Source organism: Lathyrus oleraceus, chromosome 7 (assembly GCF_024323335.1).
Source record: "Lathyrus oleraceus cultivar Zhongwan6 chromosome 7, CAAS_Psat_ZW6_1.0, whole genome shotgun sequence".
Classification (NCBI taxonomy): Eukaryota; Viridiplantae; Streptophyta; class Magnoliopsida; order Fabales; family Fabaceae; genus Lathyrus; species Lathyrus oleraceus.
Window position 1 is genome coordinate 493,155,269 of NC_066585.1, and position 18,728 is coordinate 493,173,996.

General features: G+C 34.8%; 2 protein-coding genes across 2 annotated transcripts; both read right to left on the reverse strand.

Annotated features, from left to right (window-relative positions):
* Positions 1-200: 200 nt before the first annotated feature.
* LOC127103952 (BTB/POZ domain-containing protein At5g60050) lies at positions 201-2,339 on the reverse strand. The gene is made up of 2 exons (XM_051041180.1): positions 1,627-2,339; positions 201-1,355 (listed from the first exon to the last, which is right to left on the reverse strand). Exons 1-2 carry the CDS (start codon positions 2,176-2,178, stop codon positions 402-404), a joined length of 1,506 nt encoding a protein of 501 aa, XP_050897137.1. The 5' UTR covers positions 2,179-2,339; the 3' UTR covers positions 201-401.
* Positions 2,340-15,885: 13,546 nt separating this feature from the next.
* LOC127104523 (uncharacterized mitochondrial protein AtMg00810-like) lies at positions 15,886-17,046 on the reverse strand. The gene is made up of 2 exons (XM_051041707.1): positions 16,707-17,046; positions 15,886-16,448 (listed from the first exon to the last, which is right to left on the reverse strand). Exons 1-2 carry the CDS (start codon positions 17,044-17,046, stop codon positions 15,886-15,888), a joined length of 903 nt encoding a protein of 300 aa, XP_050897664.1.
* Positions 17,047-18,728: the final 1,682 nt, after the last annotated feature.

An 18,728-nucleotide genomic window follows, 5' to 3' on the forward strand; every position in this document is an offset into this window, starting at 1 on the left:
TACAATCAACAATTGAGCATTCACATTATTTCATAGTTAATCCATATCATAAAGATTCGACAAAATTTCATGTTGATTGTCGACTGTCTAACCCAACTCTCTCATTTTATATGCGCTTGATACCGACTATGCATGGTAAACTTAATCAGTCAAAATTTAATATATAAATAAAATAAATAATAAAATTACTACAATGATAATGTCATGAACAAAACAAAAAACTCAATTTATTTAATAAGATATAAAAAACATTTCAGCCTTATAAATATTTCCCCCTCATCCATCCCCCCAAAAAATCCAAAATTGACAAAAGCAGAAGTGGAAATGCAAATTGCCACTTATTATTTACAAATGTTAATTAATTACACTCTTCTGTTATCTAAAGGTCCCTTTCATACTTTTCATTTTGGATAATCCATGAGAGTTATTTGTAATTGAGAACTATCAGTCTCTGGTGAATACTTTCTGATGAAAGCCCTTCTCCACCAAATCTCAAAAGCCTTCTGAATGTTAGGACAATCATCTCCTTTATTAAGAAACCTATCAAACCAATTAAGCAACAAAACTTGCTGTTGAAGTAAAGGCAATGTTAGTATAGTTTGGCTCAGTCCATCTTCAACCAATTTCTTATCGACCGATTTAGAACCTCTCTTCATCCATCCAAAATCTTCATACAGAGCTTCTAACCATGTCGACAACAACGAAAATCGAATTTCTTTCGGCACCAATATGTGCCCCCTTCCAATCCCAATACACAGTTGCGCTGTGATTCTACTGATTTCATAACGATAAATGATTTGAACTTTCGAATGAAGTGCAGCGAGTTCTTTCTGTTCCGCCCATATTTTCACAAACTCATCCCCCATCCTTTTGCAAATCAAAATGTCAACAATCCATTGTATGTTGTCAGCTTCGCGAGCTATTTCGCTCATTAAAACCCCACGGTCTGGCCTCTCAGGCGAGTCGTTTGCTTCAGATAGGCACAGGACAAGAGAACCAATACATCTTTGGCAAAGATGATAGAGTGTGTCTTTAGAAACATCGAGTTTGTTGCCATCATTATACGCATCCTCGTTAAGTAATTTCGATAACAGGGATTTCATTTCCCGACGCGCCTTGTCGTCTTTAGCTTGTAGAACACCACTTAGAAGGCTCGTGAAAATGTCATCGGCTCTCGCAGCAGTAGATGGACTTGACGACGACACTCTAAGAAGAACTTCAGTCGCAGAATCATGAAGCTGCAAATGACCTAGTTGAGATATAACTTCCTCCTGTTCATCCTCAGTCCATGGAATCGCTTCTAAATATTCTAGACAAGACATAACCCCTAGGTCAAACATGATAGCTGCTGATACCTGCAAAAGAAGGTAAGCAAAATACTCTACAAAGGTTATGGTGTAGAACGACTGTAGCACCAACATCTCTGAAAAAATGCGTGTCTGATACCAATACCAACACTTGTGATTATGCTCAATTTATCATATTTTTCAAATTATTATTAGTGTAGACATTTCAGTGTAATTGACAACAAGGCCAATTAAGCATTAATCATTCATCATTGCTACACAAAATAAGTTCCTAGTTTAATCATTCATCATTGCTAATTTGCTAGGAAATGAAAAATACCTTGAGCAAGTTCAAAACTTTAGAAACACCATCTTCAGCAATGAACCTCAACCTCTTGTTAAGATCCACACAATGCATCAAAACGACAGCTTCCACATAAACGTCAACGTCGTCGCAATCACTGATCTCAACCGAATGCGTCATTCCATTCCCATTCCCATCGGCACCTTCACAACGAAGCTTCTCCGCGAAGAATCTACTCTTGTCAGCCAAAACGCTCTTCTGAACATCCATCGAAACCTTCAACCCTTCCTTTCCGACCACCGTCAGCTTCACATCACCGCCGCTAAACGAAGCTTCTTCTAGCAGCTTCTTCACCCGATCTTGCATTTTCCGGCGCTTTTCGTCGGAGAGTTTGGCGTCGCGGTTCTGATCGTCTGACATCATGTCGAAGAGTGACTGAGTTTGAGTTTGAGTTTGAGGTTGACTCGGGCGAGTTGTGGATGGTGGTGGAGATGGGGAAGAGAAGGTTCTAGAAGGTGAGAATGAAGAGATGGTTGGGTCTGATATGAAACCCTGTCTTATCATCGTTGAAACTTGTTTTGATTTCATTGAATCTGTGATAAGAATCGAAGAAGAAGAAGAAGAAAAGTTGAAGAAAGCGAGTGAGAGTCAGAAAATGCTACATTGTTTCGCATTAGAGAGAGAAAGAGAAAGAGAATCCAAGACAGATTCTTTCAATTTTAGATCATTGTTAGATTAGAAAAATGAGCCTCATCATATTTAATGGCTTTATGTTTATGAAGCCCAAAATTCTTAAACACATTTTATTTCTAATTTTTTCAATAATCATTTTTAGATCTAGTTTAGGTAAATCAAGAGTTTACACCTCTAAAGATGTAAGTCGGGCAATCTATTAGTATATGATTTGTTGATCGATTAAAAAATAATTGAGATTTTTTATGAACTACGGATGCACAGGGAAAAAGGGTTTATTTTAAAAATTTATGATAAGGTAGTTTTAAAATTTGTTTTTTGAAAGGTAAATTCTTGAACAAGTCGGTATCACTTTTGTCAAGATCATTCTTACTTCTTTACTTATATATAGTATGAAAAATTATTGGATTCCTCTATAGGTTTTCGAGGTCTTGGATAAAATAGTGAAGAGTTTTATTTGCCATGGTACGAGAGATTGTTTCATACATATGATTGGTTGGAACAAGATTATCATAAGCTAGGAAAGTTAAGTGGTTTAGGGACTCATTTATCTTGTTTGCAAAATAATGCTTTGTCAGGTAAATTTGTTGGGAGCTAATTGTAATCAAACATGAAACTTTTTTAAGATATCTATCTTTTCTTGAGTCCTATTTTTTTTAAGATAAGTATCTTTTTAAAGGTAATATGTTACTTGATAAAAAAAGTTTGCTCACCTACATGAAAAACCATTCTCAAGAATCTTAGTGTGTTAAAGTACCGTTTTATTTTTAATACAGGAGATGGAAATATCAATTTTTGATTTCAACAATAGCTCACAAAACATCATCGTTTTAAGAATATCCAATGTATCTCGTATTAACTTATGGGATTGAAGATCAAATACCTATGAATTGATAGTAAAAATACCACTGCAGACTTAAATCGTTCGCTAGCTCCAAAAGTTACTACATTTGATTTGGAGATTACAACCAACCTTGTTTATGTTGAAGATTGGTGATTCTTGAGTAAAAGATTTAATAGTAAATATACTATCCAAAAGCGGGTTTTATTAGTTTCCACTATACATCAAGATTTATAATTCTAATAATTCTAATAATCACTATAATTGAATGTGGATGTTACATATTGTAATGAGTGTTTAATTTTTTTATTTAGAAAATTTGGCATAACTCTCTTTCAACTAAGTTTGTTCTACAACATCAAAGTGTTAATATTTCATCCACTTGTTCTTTTTGTGTTTGAAATGTCAAAACTATTACCACTACTTACTACTTTTCCAATGAGTTATGCATATTTGACATGCGTGTAGTTTTTCATATATCCATATAAGATTATTTTGAAGTTAATAATGTGAACATCTTAAATGATATATAAAATATGATTACCGAGATCGGTAAGATGCCTCCTTTGATTATGTAGAACATGTAGTGTACAAAAAATAAACTTGTCTTTGAAGGAACACTCAACACTTATGTCTACTATTGCTTCAGTTTATTTTCATAGAATCACATATCATACAAGCCTTTGGTAACTCGAAATTATACCCCTCTCTTTGACGTCCAAGAGAATTGTGTTTTAAACATGGTGACAATGATATTTGGGTAATAAATCTTGATAATAATGTGCTAACGAACTTGTGAGATATTGGATCGAACTCTAGTATGGTCAAAGGATAGCTTCTTGGTTCGATAATTCGACAAGATCTTAGCATGTCGTCGAAGTCTGTTCACATGTTGTAGTCGAAGTATGCTAGAATTGTTAGCATGTCGAATTGGGCATGTTTGTTATGCTCAATTGTTTAAGTTAGCTTGTTCTCTAAGTTAACTTGTGTAATGGACTTGTGTATAAAAGTTCATTAGTTTAGTATGTTAATTTTCTTTTAAATAGCATACTAGTATCTCATCATTGAATAATACAAATCCTAATTAGGGTGAGAGAGGTTATTTGCTATTCTATAACACTTGTAATATTGTTTCAAAGAGAAAGTAAAGAATGACAGTTTATAGCTAATTTTATTGTGTTCTTATTGTTTTCTTCTTTTCTACCCTTATGGATTTCTTACCGGTCAAGAAACCAATTATACTTTATAATTCTATCACCGTTTTCACAACAAATTGGTGCGGTGAGCATGAAGAAGATATCGTCAATAAAGTATGAGATTGAAAACTTCACCGGAGTGAATGATTTCGATGTGTGGCGCTTGAAGATAAAAACCCTACTGGTTCAGCAAGGTTGTTTAGAAGTGTTGAAGGGAGCCGAAGTCATGGATGTTACGTTAACGGACATAGAAAAAAAATCTAGTTTGTTCCCTTGATGTTATAGAGTGTGTTCCAAGATGGAGATTTGTGAGATATTGGATCGAACTCTAGTATGGTCGAAGGGTAGCTTATTGGTTCGATAATTCGACAAGACCTTAGCATGTCGTCTTCACATGTTGTAGTCAAAGTATGCTAGGATTGTTAGCATATCAAATTGGGTCTGATTGTTATGACCAACTCTTTAAGTTAACTTGTGTAATGAGCATGTGTGTAAAAGCCCATTAGTTTAATATGTTAGTTTTCTTATAAATAACATATTAGTCTCTCATCATTTAATAACACAAATTCTAATTAGGGTGAGAGAGGTTATTTATTATTCTATAACACTTGTAATCAAGAGAAAGTAAAGAATAGCAATTTATAATCAATTTCATTGTGCTCTTATTGTTTTCTTCTTTTCTATCCTTGTGGGTTTCTTACCGATCAAGAAACCAATTATACTTTGTAATTCTGACATTATTTTCACAACATAACCTGAGACAAATAAGTTATGATGGTCTAGTGGGCAACTCATATTGTTAGTTCGAGTTTGATTATTATGGTAATGTGAACTTACATGTAGAGATTTAAGCTGAGTTAACAAGTATTACTCTTTATCGGGACACTGATTTCAGGAAAATTGTGTACTTTTATGACTCCTTATAAGTCATTTAGTTAGTGGCCAAGGAAACACTTAAATTTCATCATTATGTTAGCTAACCTTTGGAGCTAATTCAAAGTTATCTGGTTCAAGATTGAAACATTTTTATCCACCATATTCCGAGATAATGAAACTCTAGTGTCGATATCCTTGCCAAATTAGATACTAATCATTATTGAGCTTTTGTAATATGCACGGGTCAATGTTTTGTCTTTATTCAATCTTGATAAAATATGTTGGAGGGGTCTCTTTTATTAAGATGTCGTTTCTTTTTCTTTTTACGTTTTTGTTTTTTATCTCATGTAACAAAAAAAATTGTTACATTCACCGATTCAATATGTGTTTTTTATATTGACATGAACTAATTTTAACTTATTTGATTTTTTTGTAAAATTAATTTATATTTAAAGTATATTGAACGTGAAGCTTTGTGTTGAAATATATTTATGTAAATATGAATTAATTAGTAAATTTAAATATAAAAATTAAATTCTAGTTTTTAAGTTAAAAACAAAATCATATTTATTCAAAATCACTCAAACGTAAAAATTAATTTTATTTATCTAAAAGTATTTTATTATCCCGACTATAAAACTAAACAAACACTTGATAAATACTTACAATATTAAAAAAAAATAATAGAAGAAATAATTTAATTGAATGAAAATTATTTGAAAAATATTTGTAAAAAAAGTTTAGATTCCCCTATGGCTTATGAAGATTCCTCTATTTTGCCCCATCATTAAATCCAGTCACCAAATATAATTACGTGGCAATGACATGTTGTAATATTTTGGCATTTTTCATTTAATTTTAAGCCACGTGGACATTGATTAATCAATTGCATGGAAATAAAACAAGTTAATTTAAACTATTTACTAATTAACCATATTCAAATTGGAATATCTAATTTGTGAAAGTTCATCTCTCTTTTTCATACTCAATTTTCTTCGCACTCAATTGGAATCCCTAATTTTTGAAAGTTCAACACTCTTTTGTGTGCTCTATCTCACCATTGTTGTTGAAGCTTCACAATCCATCTCTCGTTGCTTCATACCATTTCACCTTCGAAAATGAAAATGGCAATAAGTTCCAACATAAGCATGTCTTCAAATAGAAAAATCACTCCCAAATTTAGGAATGGTCTTTCTATGAAGTTATTTGTTTCAAAGTTTAGTGCAAATCTAGGGAGGAAATACCGGAAACGCAAGTATTGGGGGGTTAGTTCTCTAATTCTTCTACATGTTTTCTTTACTATTATCCTCTCCAAAATGTCATAATTGATTTCTTTGTGCAGAAAGAGGAAGGTTGTGAATTGTTTCTCTGGGATGATGATTTTTTTTGGTGTAACTGATAGAAAAACAACTCCAAAATAGGATTATGGATGCAATAGGTGTTACATGGTGATATAATACTTGAGAAAATTTGAAAAGGATTTAGGGAACGAATTTTGGAAGAGAATTTGGGACTCATATGTGTTCAAAAGGAATTAAGGAGATGAAGAAAAGAGTTGAGAGCCTAAGGAAGAAGATGAAGTTTCTCATAGATGTAACTATTTGTTCTTGAATTTAATTTGTTATATTTGTTGGAGCATGTAAGAATAGAACTTGATGTAATAATTTAAGTTGATGTAACAATGGAAATCGATGTAACATTATTTTTTTTTAATGAATGAAAAGCAAGATTGTGGCATTATATTGTTCTGGTTCAAAATTTTGTTTCAATTCAAAATTATGTTATTTGAGATTGTCACAAAATTGGACAAAAACTAGACACTAATGTTTCAAAACATATCAGGTATGCTATACAGTATCTTTGTTACAAAAATGGACATAAACTTGATCACATGATTTTGACATTATGTTGCATAATTGCATAGTGTTTTAAGTGTGCAGATATATATTATAAAATAGATGTGTAATGTAACTTTTGAAATTAAATTTACAAGCTTTGACAATAAATAAATGTTTAATAGTTTTTTTTTACAAAATAGACATTGTGCATGTGTTCCAAATATATGACAATATTATGCATATGTTCCAAATATATGACATCATTATGCATCTGCGCCAAATATATGACATCATTATGCATTGCAAGTTGTTCCAAAATTAGCACAACATTGTGAATTACAAGCATTACAAGCTACTACAAAATAGTAAACTAGAGACCATGAGATTCGACAATCTCCAATGGTGCAAATTCACTTAATCATGGGATAACATTGTTTTTAGACCTCCAGAGAGTTTTCAACCTATCGCTACTCCTCTTAGGTTACTTGTTCAATGGCAAGTGTTGGATTCTAGACTTTAGATGATTGATCCTCCATATAGGCTAACATTTCTTCAATTACTGCAACTATGAACGGGTCATCCAAAGTAACTTCAATGCCAATATTTAGTTAGACACCTTCAGTACCAACCTTGGTTCTTGGGGTTTTTCTCTGCACACAGACAATTTTCAACACAATCATAATAAAGGAAAGGGTGAAAAACACACTATGGGCGAGGTCTACATGAGGAAAGGCTCGGCTTGAGAGTTAATTGGATTGACTCTCTGCTAGCCACTTGATGATCATACAAAAAAAACAGGAAGATCACATGGTCAAAGCGTGTGGTACAAGGTATACTCAAAATGGGCATGCACGTGGGATTTAGGGTAGAAAGGAGGTTGCATGAAGGACAAGTGGTGAAAGGATAACCAATTGTCGCAGCCAAAAGAAACAAATGGAAAGCTTAAACAAACAAAAGAAGGGGGATATGGTTTATTTGAAAATTCATATTCTCTCTCTTCACTCTCTCTTACCTATAACCCTCTCAAATGCTCCCTTGCTCTGCAACCTACTTTCCCCCCTAAACCTTCATCTCCAGCCACATCGCAGGAGACAGACAACGACCAAGGGTGGTACCATTATCTTCTCCGGCGGATCTCACCCTAAACTAACAAAACCCTAAGACTACCCCCACCTAAAAAACACTTCTCGTTCCAAATCTGTCTTCAAATCTTCCTGAATCACCACCAAATTCTCGATTTGATCTTCACCGAAACCTTAACATAAACTATTAACAAAAAATTGAAACTCCCTACATGAAAACGCATTTAAACCTTAAGTTGTAAATGAAATAAGCAACAATAACACCATATAACCAGCAAATCAAACAGATTGAAACAACAACACAAACCCGCATCCGAGCAAAACCTTAAACCAAATTCTATAATGTTTATCATTTTCACAGGTTACATCAACAAGATACATCAACAGGAAGGGAAAAATATATCATACATCACAATAATCAAGCAAACAGAAATAAGATCAAGTGCAAAAAAACTACTAAAAGGTACGTTCTGATTCCTTCCTATTTCCATTTCTTCCCCTTTTCCTTTTTTATTCTTCTTCTGAGTGTGATTGTTGTGTTGCTTATGTGCTTCTTTACTTTTTTTGCTTGTGTATGAGTGTTCGTGGGTTGATGGGTTTAGATCAGACTAGGTCAGAGCATAAAGATGAAACTCTGGGTAAATTTTTGTAGAGTAAGGGTGCTTCTTCTTACTTCCTTTTTTCAGAAAATGTGAGGGCCTTTATATAGCATGAGTGAGTGAATATTTTAGGTAATTGTAATGAGTGTGTGAGGGAATTCAAACTCGTGTGAGGGGAGATATTTTTTTGAGAATTTGTTAATGTCACGCGTGAGAGTGAGGAAATATTTGAGATAAGATTAAATGACAATTTGTATTTTTGTTAAAAAGGTTTTGGTCCCCTGATTTGGTGGGATGGTGGAAGGATTCAAATTGAGTGAAATTGTTATAAGTGGTCCCCATGTATATTTGTAGCAGTGGTATGTATGTATGATACTTGGATGGATTCACATTTTTCTTAACTTTTGCTTTGAATTTTCATTTCATTTTTCTGTTTGGAATGTGCATAAATTGGCGATATTGGTATTTGTGTAAGATGACCTCTTGATGATACATGGTTGACACATGATGATGGAGAATGAGGATGTGGTGCCGAGTTTGTTCGTGTACTGCACATGAGAAGAGGAACCTGAAAAAAATCTCATTTCCTTTTATTTTTCCAAATTTTATTAAAATCTTGTATTGTTTTTAAAAACATAATTAAACTTGTACACTAATTTTGTATTTTTTCTTGACATTAATAAAAACAATTTTTTATTTTAATCTAACTCTTGTTATATTTTGTAAAATATGAACATTAGTATAAAAAATTAAAAATCGTTTCATGCTAAAAAATTCTTTATGAATGCCTAATTGATCCTTGTGATAATAATGTAAATAAAACCAAGAATGTCAAGAGAAAAGAAATTCAACCTTTTAAGAATCAAGCATTTTGAATAAAGCGATAAAGGTCAACTCAATAATAAAAAGTCAAAGTCGAATATTAATGCTGAGTTAAAAGAAAAGAGAATGCTAATGCAAATAAAGTCCTAAGAAAATTCCATGCAGTCAAATTGTTGAATTTTGACTTTTATCAAAATGTTAATTTATTCTAGTGATGTAGATGATTTATGACCAGAGAACTAAATGTAAAAGGGTCAACTCTCAGACCTAACAACTAATACCCAATCATAATGACAACAATACTCTTCAAAGACTACTTATGACACTCCGTCATTACATGACTTTGGTCTAAGAAATGGATCAAAACAAGTTAAAGATGAGCAAAAATAAAGAATAAAGACCAAAGAAAGAGGGGGAAAATAGCTAAGTGTGGAGATATAGGGACTTAGTGAAAATCGGGTGAAAAGAGAGCAAAAACGTGCAATTACTAGAATAATCACGCGCAAAATCACACACACGATAGGGAAGTAAAAGTTGCATCGCGCACGCGACGCAGATCATCACGCGCGCGATGATCCATTTTTCTGAGATTTTTTTGGCGTGTTCTGATCCATTCTTAAGGCTTTTTAAGGGGAATTTTGGTACTTTTTTTAGGGTTACAAATTTCTACACCAAAAATGATGATTTACAACACCATAAGGTATATTTTGAGAACATTTGAAGCCATTTTAGGCCAATTCTTCAAGGGAATTCTTATGCAAACCTCTTAATATTATTTTGGTATTGTAATTTGAATTATGAGTAGATAATTCTCTCTAGGTTAGGTTGTGTATGATGTACCTATTTTGATATTGTTGGGACATATGTTTGGTTTGATATTGCATGAGTAATTTGATCTATAATTCTATTCAATTGCACCTTGTTCTTAATGCTTTTTATGTGAGATACTATTTTAATTTGATTTTGGGCACATATGAAATACTGACCATTAGTCTATGTGTTGGACCTAGGGCAATTATTGTGCTTACGCTGATGGACTACAAATATAAAACTCTGAGTTGTGACCTAGAAATTAACACTTTATTGCATCTTCTAATCTTGCTTATGCTGGTGGACTAGGGATAAAAAACTCGGAGTATAAATTAATGGGCTATATTACAAGGGATTCGGTATAGCGGTTTTATTAATTATTCATTGAATTATAGTGATAATATCATTCATGTAATGCATCGAACATCAACAATGGAGAAATAGGAGATTCTATACACAACTTGACGGCTTTCGTATTATTGTCAGAACACCTTATTTTCTTTTCGCAATTAAAACTCGAACTCCCCACCCTCCATTTAGTATTTTCTACTTATTGCACAAATTTGTCTTGTTAAATAGCATTCCATGCAAATTCGATCTTATTTTATTACTGCGACATTATCGGTACACTTGTTGAGAAGTCATTAAGTTTTTGGCGCCGTTGTCGGGGACTGTTGATATTTTTAATAAGGCAACACTTGTGCAACGTTTTTTATTTTTTTTATTTTTTTTATTTTCTCGTTAATTACAATGCTACCGATGTATTTCTTATTTGTGTATGCGTAACTTAGGATCATCATTGACACCGTTTGATCAAGAAATTGAAAGGACTGCACGTGCAATCAGGAGAGCAGTTATATAAGAAACTCTAGCTCAAAGGATCTTAGTAGAAGACAATCCACTAATTTCTTCGGACTCTGAAAAAGGAGATTAGTATGGTAGTTGTACCACCACCCACTATGGGGGACTACTAGAAAAGGACCAACGAAGGGCGGGTTTCTAAAGGGTTCATACCGGCAAACCCAATTAACTTTGATATCAAAAATTATATTCTTTCAAGTTTAAGAGACAATCCATTTGACGGGATTGCATTTATAGATCTGTGGGAGTATCTTGCCCGCTTCTACGAAACAAACTTTGATGTGCAGACTGACTAACATCATAGAAGACCAAGTCAAGTTAATGTTGTTCGGATTCTTGCTAATTGGAAGAGCCAATGATTAGTTTCTTTGCCTTCCAAATGGAACGATAAGAAAATGGAAAGAGCTTGAAGACAAATTCATAGAGAGATTTTTCACCACTACTCAGTTTGTTGCGCGAAGAGCCAAAATTACAAATTTTGAGCAGCAGGAAACTGAATTGTTGTATGACTCATGGGAAAGGTTTAAACTTTTATTTCACAGGTGCCCAAATCATAATATGAATAACATGGAGTAAATGCATAATTTTATCAAAGTTCTCAAGAGTTTGACACGCATGTTGCTAGATGCTTTCGGGGAGACACGACTAGAACAATGATTGAACCACAAATTAAAGACCTGATTGAAAATATGTTCTTGAATGAATATCGTTCAAAAATAGAAAAGTCAGCGAAAATAGAAACGGTAGGCACACCCAAAGGCATGTTAGCTATTGATACTCATACTTCACTTTTAGCCTAAATTGAATTATTGAATAAAAAGCTAGCTGGAAGCAGCTTGAGTAAAGCTAACGTGAGTCAGGTACAAACACTTCAGTGTGATTTCTTTGGAGAGGGACATGAAAATGGAAGGTTCTCTTTGGAAGGATCAAGTGAAGAAGCTAAGTTTTCTAATTTCCAGAAGAATATCCCTTATTCTAACACCTACAATCTTGGATGGAAGGATCGCCAAAATTTCTGATGGAGCAATAACCAGAATACAAGTGTTAACCAAGGTATTCAGTAAAATCAACAACCTCTAATCTAATGGAAACCTTCACAACTGGAAGAGACCATGCAAAACTTCATCCAAGCCACTCAGAGTAGCTTTGCTCAGGTAAATAAGCAGGATGAAATAATGAGTAAGAATCATGACGTGTCTATAAAATTTTTGGAGATGCAGATTGGTCAACTATCTACACAAATAGCTGCCTTACCTGGATCGAGTGAAGGATTTATTGGTAATATTGTAGACAATCCTAAAAATGAGTCCTGCAGGGCTGTAGAAACAGGTTTTGAGGTGATCACTAACAGGGGTGAGGATGAACTAGTGGGAGAGGATTTGATGGAAAAGGAAGAAGTGAGGACTGAAAGAGAGGAGAGTAAAAATCAAGGTGACCAAGCTAAGAAAGGAGTCACCATTGAACAATTAATAGATATAAACTCCCCTAGGAGAAGGACTAAGAAGTAAATTCTTAATGATCCCAATCCAAAACTACCTGATTATATCAACCCACCTTATCCTATAATTAAGAAGAAACCATTACAGGAAGATGAGGCAGGGTTGTTCACAAAGTTTAAAGAGATGCTAACTACATTTCAAGTAAGTATTTTGTTTCAAGAAGTTTTAGAACTAATGCCCAAGGTTTCTATATTTATGAAGGAATTGCTAAAGGGTACAAAGCAGAAGCTGGTCAAGGAACATGTAAACATGTCGGAGAAAGATGAGACGACAATGCCTCAAACATTGCCACCAAAACTAAATGATCCAGGTAAGTTTACCATCTTTTATACTATTGGTGGGGTAAAGATCCCAGACGCGTTATGTGATTTAGGGCATAACATAAATGTAATGCCACTGAATAAGGTTAAAGAATTAAAATTGGGAGAGATCATACCGAGTGATGTGACTCTCACTTTAATTGATTCATCTGTTACTCATCTACTTGGTATCTTATAAGATGTATTAGTGCATTTCGCTGGTTTAGTTTTTCCTGCAGATTTTATGATGATTGACATGAAAGGAGATTCTAAAAGGTTAGTTATTCTTGTACGCCCATTCTTGGCAACCAGGAAAGCTTTAATAGATGTGGAACCCGATGAACTTGTCTTGAAGTTCAACATGGAAAAAAAAGGTATATAATGTGTTTTAATGGCCACAATATGTAGATGACCTAGAGACATGCTACTAGTTGGAAGAAAAAGGTAGAAAGGATGGCAAAGGGAAGAAGGAAAGTGAATTAACCAGCATGAGGGATTTTCTTGCGCCTGATATTCATTAGACATGGACCGTCAAGTTAGCAATATAAAACGGGTGTTTCATGGGAGATAGCCCATCTTTTATAACTAATCTTTTGTTGCAGAATTTATGTTATGTTAGGAGTGAAGTTCAATAAGAAGAATTAACCACCTGAGCATGCCTTCCCATCACAATCTGTGTGTGTCTTTAATGAACAAGTTTGTAGCTATTGTTTCTTTCAAATTTACAAAGTTTTCCACTATAGAATTGAGCAAATGAACCAAAAGAAAACTTGATCATCAGAAAAGCAAGTTACAACTTGAAGGAAAAGGAAGGAAAAAGAATCAAGGAACTTGTACTCAACCTTCAGATACCTTAACTAGTAATTTTTTAGCCAAATAAATTCCATTGGTCACTATTTCCGTGCTTTATTGTTTTATCAAGTTTGAACTATTTCCAATTAAATTTGTCTGGTTTGATTTACACACATTGAGCAGTTGTTTGCTTTTAACATTGAGCCTTTTTAATCACCCTGTAGTAATAGGTACATCAATTGCTAACCACTTTGAGCTTAACCTTTCTTTCGGTGACTTAGCCTTAATTCTTAGCCGTATGAATTGAAAGATTTTATCTTTCCATCCTCTCTTTGGAGTTAGGTAGAATTGTAGTTCTTAAGTCGTATAAAAAAGATTAAGTTTGGGGTTGCTCTAGGAAGTGAGCAAAGTTTTAAGTTTGGGCTTGAGGTACTAGAGAAAAATGGTCAAAATTTTGAGAAAAGATTAAAAGAATGCAAAGTGCATAATAAGGACCATAATAGTAAAATCTTGAGTACCGTCAAGAAGGAACAAAATTGTATGATAATAGAAGGAGAACTAGGCACCTAATTCCAAAGGTTTAAACCTACTTTCTCAAAAATATCCTACCCGAACATAAGCCAAGATACAACCGAAAAAGAGATCTAATGTGTGTGTTTTGATTTCTTTGATGAATTATATTAGAACACGATCAAGCTAAGTATAAACTATTTTGTATGTTAATTGAGAGACTACCTTATCTATTGAGTGAGTCAAAGTGAGATGAGAGATGTGTTGAGTACTTGTCAAAGTTTGAGGACGTTTTCCAAATTTTCCGGGTGAAAGTTAGAAACTAGAACGAGGGCCAAGAAAAAAAATTATATGGTGATGTTCAATTGTTATTGTGCAACTTGTTACTGTTTGGAATTGGCAGTGCATGCAAGTTATTTAAGGACAAGCAACGATTCATGTTTGGGGTTGTGATGACGCTCTGTTATTGCATGATTTCGGTCGAAGAAAAGGATCAAAACAAGTTAAAGAGGAGCAAAAATGAAGAATAAATGCCAAAGAAAGAGGAAAAAATATCTATGTATGGAGAACTAAGGACTTGATGAAAATCATGTGAAAAGAGAAGAAAAAGCATGCAACTACTTAAATAATCATGTGCATCATCACGCGCGCGATAAGGAAGTAGAAGTTGCATCGCACGCACGATGCAGGTCATCATGCACACGATGACCCCTTTTCTGGATTTTTTCTGACGCGTTCTTTTCAATTCTAAAGGCCTTTTTAGGGGAATTTTGGTAATTTTTCAAGGGTTACGAATTTCTACACACCAAAAGTGACGATTTACAACACCATAAGGCATATCCGGAGAGCATTTGAAGTCATTTGAGGTCAATGCTTCAAGGGAATTCTTATGAAAACCTCTTATTATTATTATTATTATTTTGGTATTGTAATTTGAATTATGAGTAGCTAGTTCTCTCTAGGTTAGGTTTGTAAGATAATGGAAATCGTCTGCTTCTCATTGATCTGAATATAATATATATACATCAATGTGTAACATTTGGTCAACTATCTAATCATGATACAACATAATTATAGGAAACTAATTATGACTAATTATAACAAAATATTATATTCTATCATGTAAGATAATGGAAATCGTGTCCTTCTCATTGATTTGAATAGAATATAGATACATCAATGTGTAACATTTGGTCAACTATCTAATTATGATACAACATAATTATAGGAAACTAATTATGACTAATTATAATAAAATATTCTATTCTATCACACCCCCACAGTTGAAGCGGGAGATTCACGGACGCTTAGACTTGTTCGAAAATCATCAAAGAAAATGCAAGAAAGTCCTTTGGTGAAGATGTCTGGATCTGATGTCTTGAGGGAACATGAAGGACGCGAGCCTGACCACGAGCTACCTTTTCCCGAACAAAATGAATGTCCATCTCAATATGCTTAGTGCGCTGATGTTGCACAGGATTCCCAGATAGATGACACTAACATTGTCACAATACACCAAAGTGGCCTGAGGAATAGGAAAATGGAGTTCCATGAGAAGATTATGAATCCAACACGATTCAGAGACAACATTGGCAACCCCCTATATTCGGCTTCAACACTGGAACGGAAGACCAAGAAATAAGGTTGTCACCTAGAAAAACACAGTAACCAGATGCAGAACGTCTGGTGTCAGGACGTCCACCCCAATCAACGTTTGTGTAGAAGATAAGCTTTGTAATGGGAGACGAGGATAAGTGTAGTCCAAAATGTAAGGTGCCCTGAGCATAACGGAAAATGCGCTTAAGAGCATGCATGTGTTCCATGCGAGGGGCATGCATGTGAAGACAAACTTGTTGAACATCATATGATATATCAGGTTGAGTGAAGGTGAGATACTGTATGGCCCCTACAAGACTCCGATACAAGGAGGGATCCTCATAAGAAGTGCCAGAGGAGGTGATGAGTTTCTGCTTGGTGTCAACAGGAGTGACTGATGGTTTACAGGATTCCATGCCAGCACGTTCAATGATCTCTGAAGCATAAGTGCTTTGACTGAGAAATATGCCATCAGGATGACGAGATACTGCAATACCCAGAAAGTAACTCAGAGGGCCCAAATCCTTCATTGCAAACTCAGATGCTAAAAGTGGAATAATTGATTAACGGAGGGCCTGAGTAAAGGTGATGAGGATGATGTCGTCTACATACAGCAGAATGTTGGCCATGTCTAAATCTTATCGATATATGAAGAGGGAATGGTCTGATGTGCTATGGCGAAAGCCAATGGTGGAGACATCGTCAGCAAAATGTTGGTACCATGCCCTATGCGCTTGCTTGAGACCATACAATGACTTCTTCAACCGACATACATAATCTGGATGACAGAGGTCACAAAAACCCAATGGCTGATGCATGTAAACCGTCTCATGAAGATCACCATGTAAAAAGGAATTATGGATATCCAGTTGATGAATGTTCCAGGATTTGGAGAGAGCAATGGTAAGCACTGTTCGAATGGTATCGGGTTTCACCATGGGGCTAAAAGTCTCATCACAATCCACACCTGCAACCTTTGACTTGCCGTCACCTACAAGACGAGCCTTATAACGCTCAAAGGAGCCATCCGAATTTTTCTTATGCCTAAAAAACCACATACATCGAATAAGATTAGCATCACAAGGACGAGGAACTAAATCCCACGTCTTATTTTGAATAAGAGCATCAAATTCAGATTGCATTATGGATTTCCAATTCGGGTCTGATAAGACTAGTTTGGGGTTTTTAGGTATGGGAGAGATGGTGTGGTCAGAGTGAGAAATTTATAAGTTAAATATCATGCGGGGTTTGACAATGCCTTTCATGCTTCAGGTGGTGATGGTTCGTGTAGGTGGAGGTGGATGCGGTTGAATTGGTGGTGTTGATGGAGAGTTTATTGTAATGGCTGTGTTGATCGAAGAGGTAGGAGATGATGATTGTTGGTTTATTGAGGGTAGTGGTTGGTCAATTGGGATTGTGGGTGTTGGTTGGTTATGTGCAACAGGTGGTAAAATTTGATTTTGCCACTGATGTATAAGGTAGGGGTGATGGTCATCATCTAGGAATTGATAGGAATGAGGTGAATGAGAGTGTATCTTGGTGAAGGGAAATTGAGTTTCATCAAAGATAACATGCCTCGAAATTATTAATTTTCTATTAGACAAATCAAAACACTTGTAACCTCTATGATTCGGCAGATAACCCAAGAATACACACGGAGTAGAGCGGGGTTGTAACTTATGAATGGTAGATGACAGGATAATGGATAACATAGACAACCAAAGACTCTGAGATGTGTGCAGGTGGGATCACGATGATACATGAGTTATGTTGGTGACTGGTTATGACGTGTTTTACAGGGAATACTATTTAACAATTAAGTTTTCATGTGGAGAGCATGATGCCAAAATGAGGGGGGAATAGAAGAATGAGTTAGCATAGTGCATTTCATATTATTAATGGTTCTTATTTTGCGTTCGGCTTTCCCATTTTGTGAGGATGTGTGGGGACGAGAGAAACGAAAAACTAGACCATGATCAGTGCAATATTTTTGAAAAAGTTCATTATTATATTCACCGTCATTGTCACATTGAAATGTTTTTACTTTTTGCAAAAATCGAGTTTGAATGAGTTGAGTAAGTGACTTGAACGTTTCAAACACATGAGATTTTCTGCTAATAGGAAAAGTCCACAAGAAGTTTGTAAAATCATCTAAGAATAAGACATAATATTTATGGCCAACATAACTTAAAATTGGAGACGTCCATAAATCACTATGTAAAATGTCAAAAGGCATCAAAGTCGTAGTTTGAGAATCAAAAAATGGAAATCTAACCTGTTTGCCTAAAACACAATAGTCACAGACGACAAAAGAATTAAAAGGTTCATGACATATGAACTTATTTTTGCAAAGGGAATTCAAAACAGACACTCCAGGATGACCAAGACGACTATGCCAAAGACTGGATGTGAGACCGACAAAATTGGGAGGAATGGTAACTAGATAAAGATCTCCATGACTGTCACATTTGAGAAGGGTGATCCCCGTCTGAAAATCAGAGACAGTAAAACCAAAAGGGTCAAAGGAAACAGAAACATTATTGTCAGTGGTGAGTCGTCTCACAAAAATTAAATTTTTAATAATTTTTGGGGCATGCAGGACATGGTTAAGGTGAAGTGGTTGATGAGATGTGGTTATTTGTGTGTGTCCGATGCCGTGAATTGGAATTCCATGGCGACTACCAACAATGAATTTCTGATTTGAATTATGTCACAACCTGAAAAATACAGTGTGCGAAAAAACAACCGGCAAAAGAAAATGACAGAAGAGTCGTCACCGTGCGTTATTTATCCCAAAGGAGGGAAAGGAAACGCCCGAAGTAAA

Excerpts from the sequence above, each read along its gene's own strand:
- LOC127103952 (XM_051041180.1), bottom strand. The coding sequence starts at position 2,178 with ATGAAATCAAAACAAGTTTCAACGATGATAAGACAGGGTTTCATATCA. Across the intron at positions 1,356-1,626 it reads AAGTTTTGAACTTGCTCAAG|GTATCAGCAGCTATCATGTT; the intron begins GTATTTTTCATT and ends CTTCTTTTGCAG.
- LOC127104523 (XM_051041707.1), bottom strand. The coding sequence starts at position 17,046 with ATGCAATCTGAATTTGATGCTCTTATTCAAAATAAGACGTGGGATTTA. Across the intron at positions 16,449-16,706 it reads TTACATGCATCAGCCATTGG|CATCTGAGTTTGCAATGAAG; the intron begins GTTTTTGTGACC and ends TTCCACTTTTAG.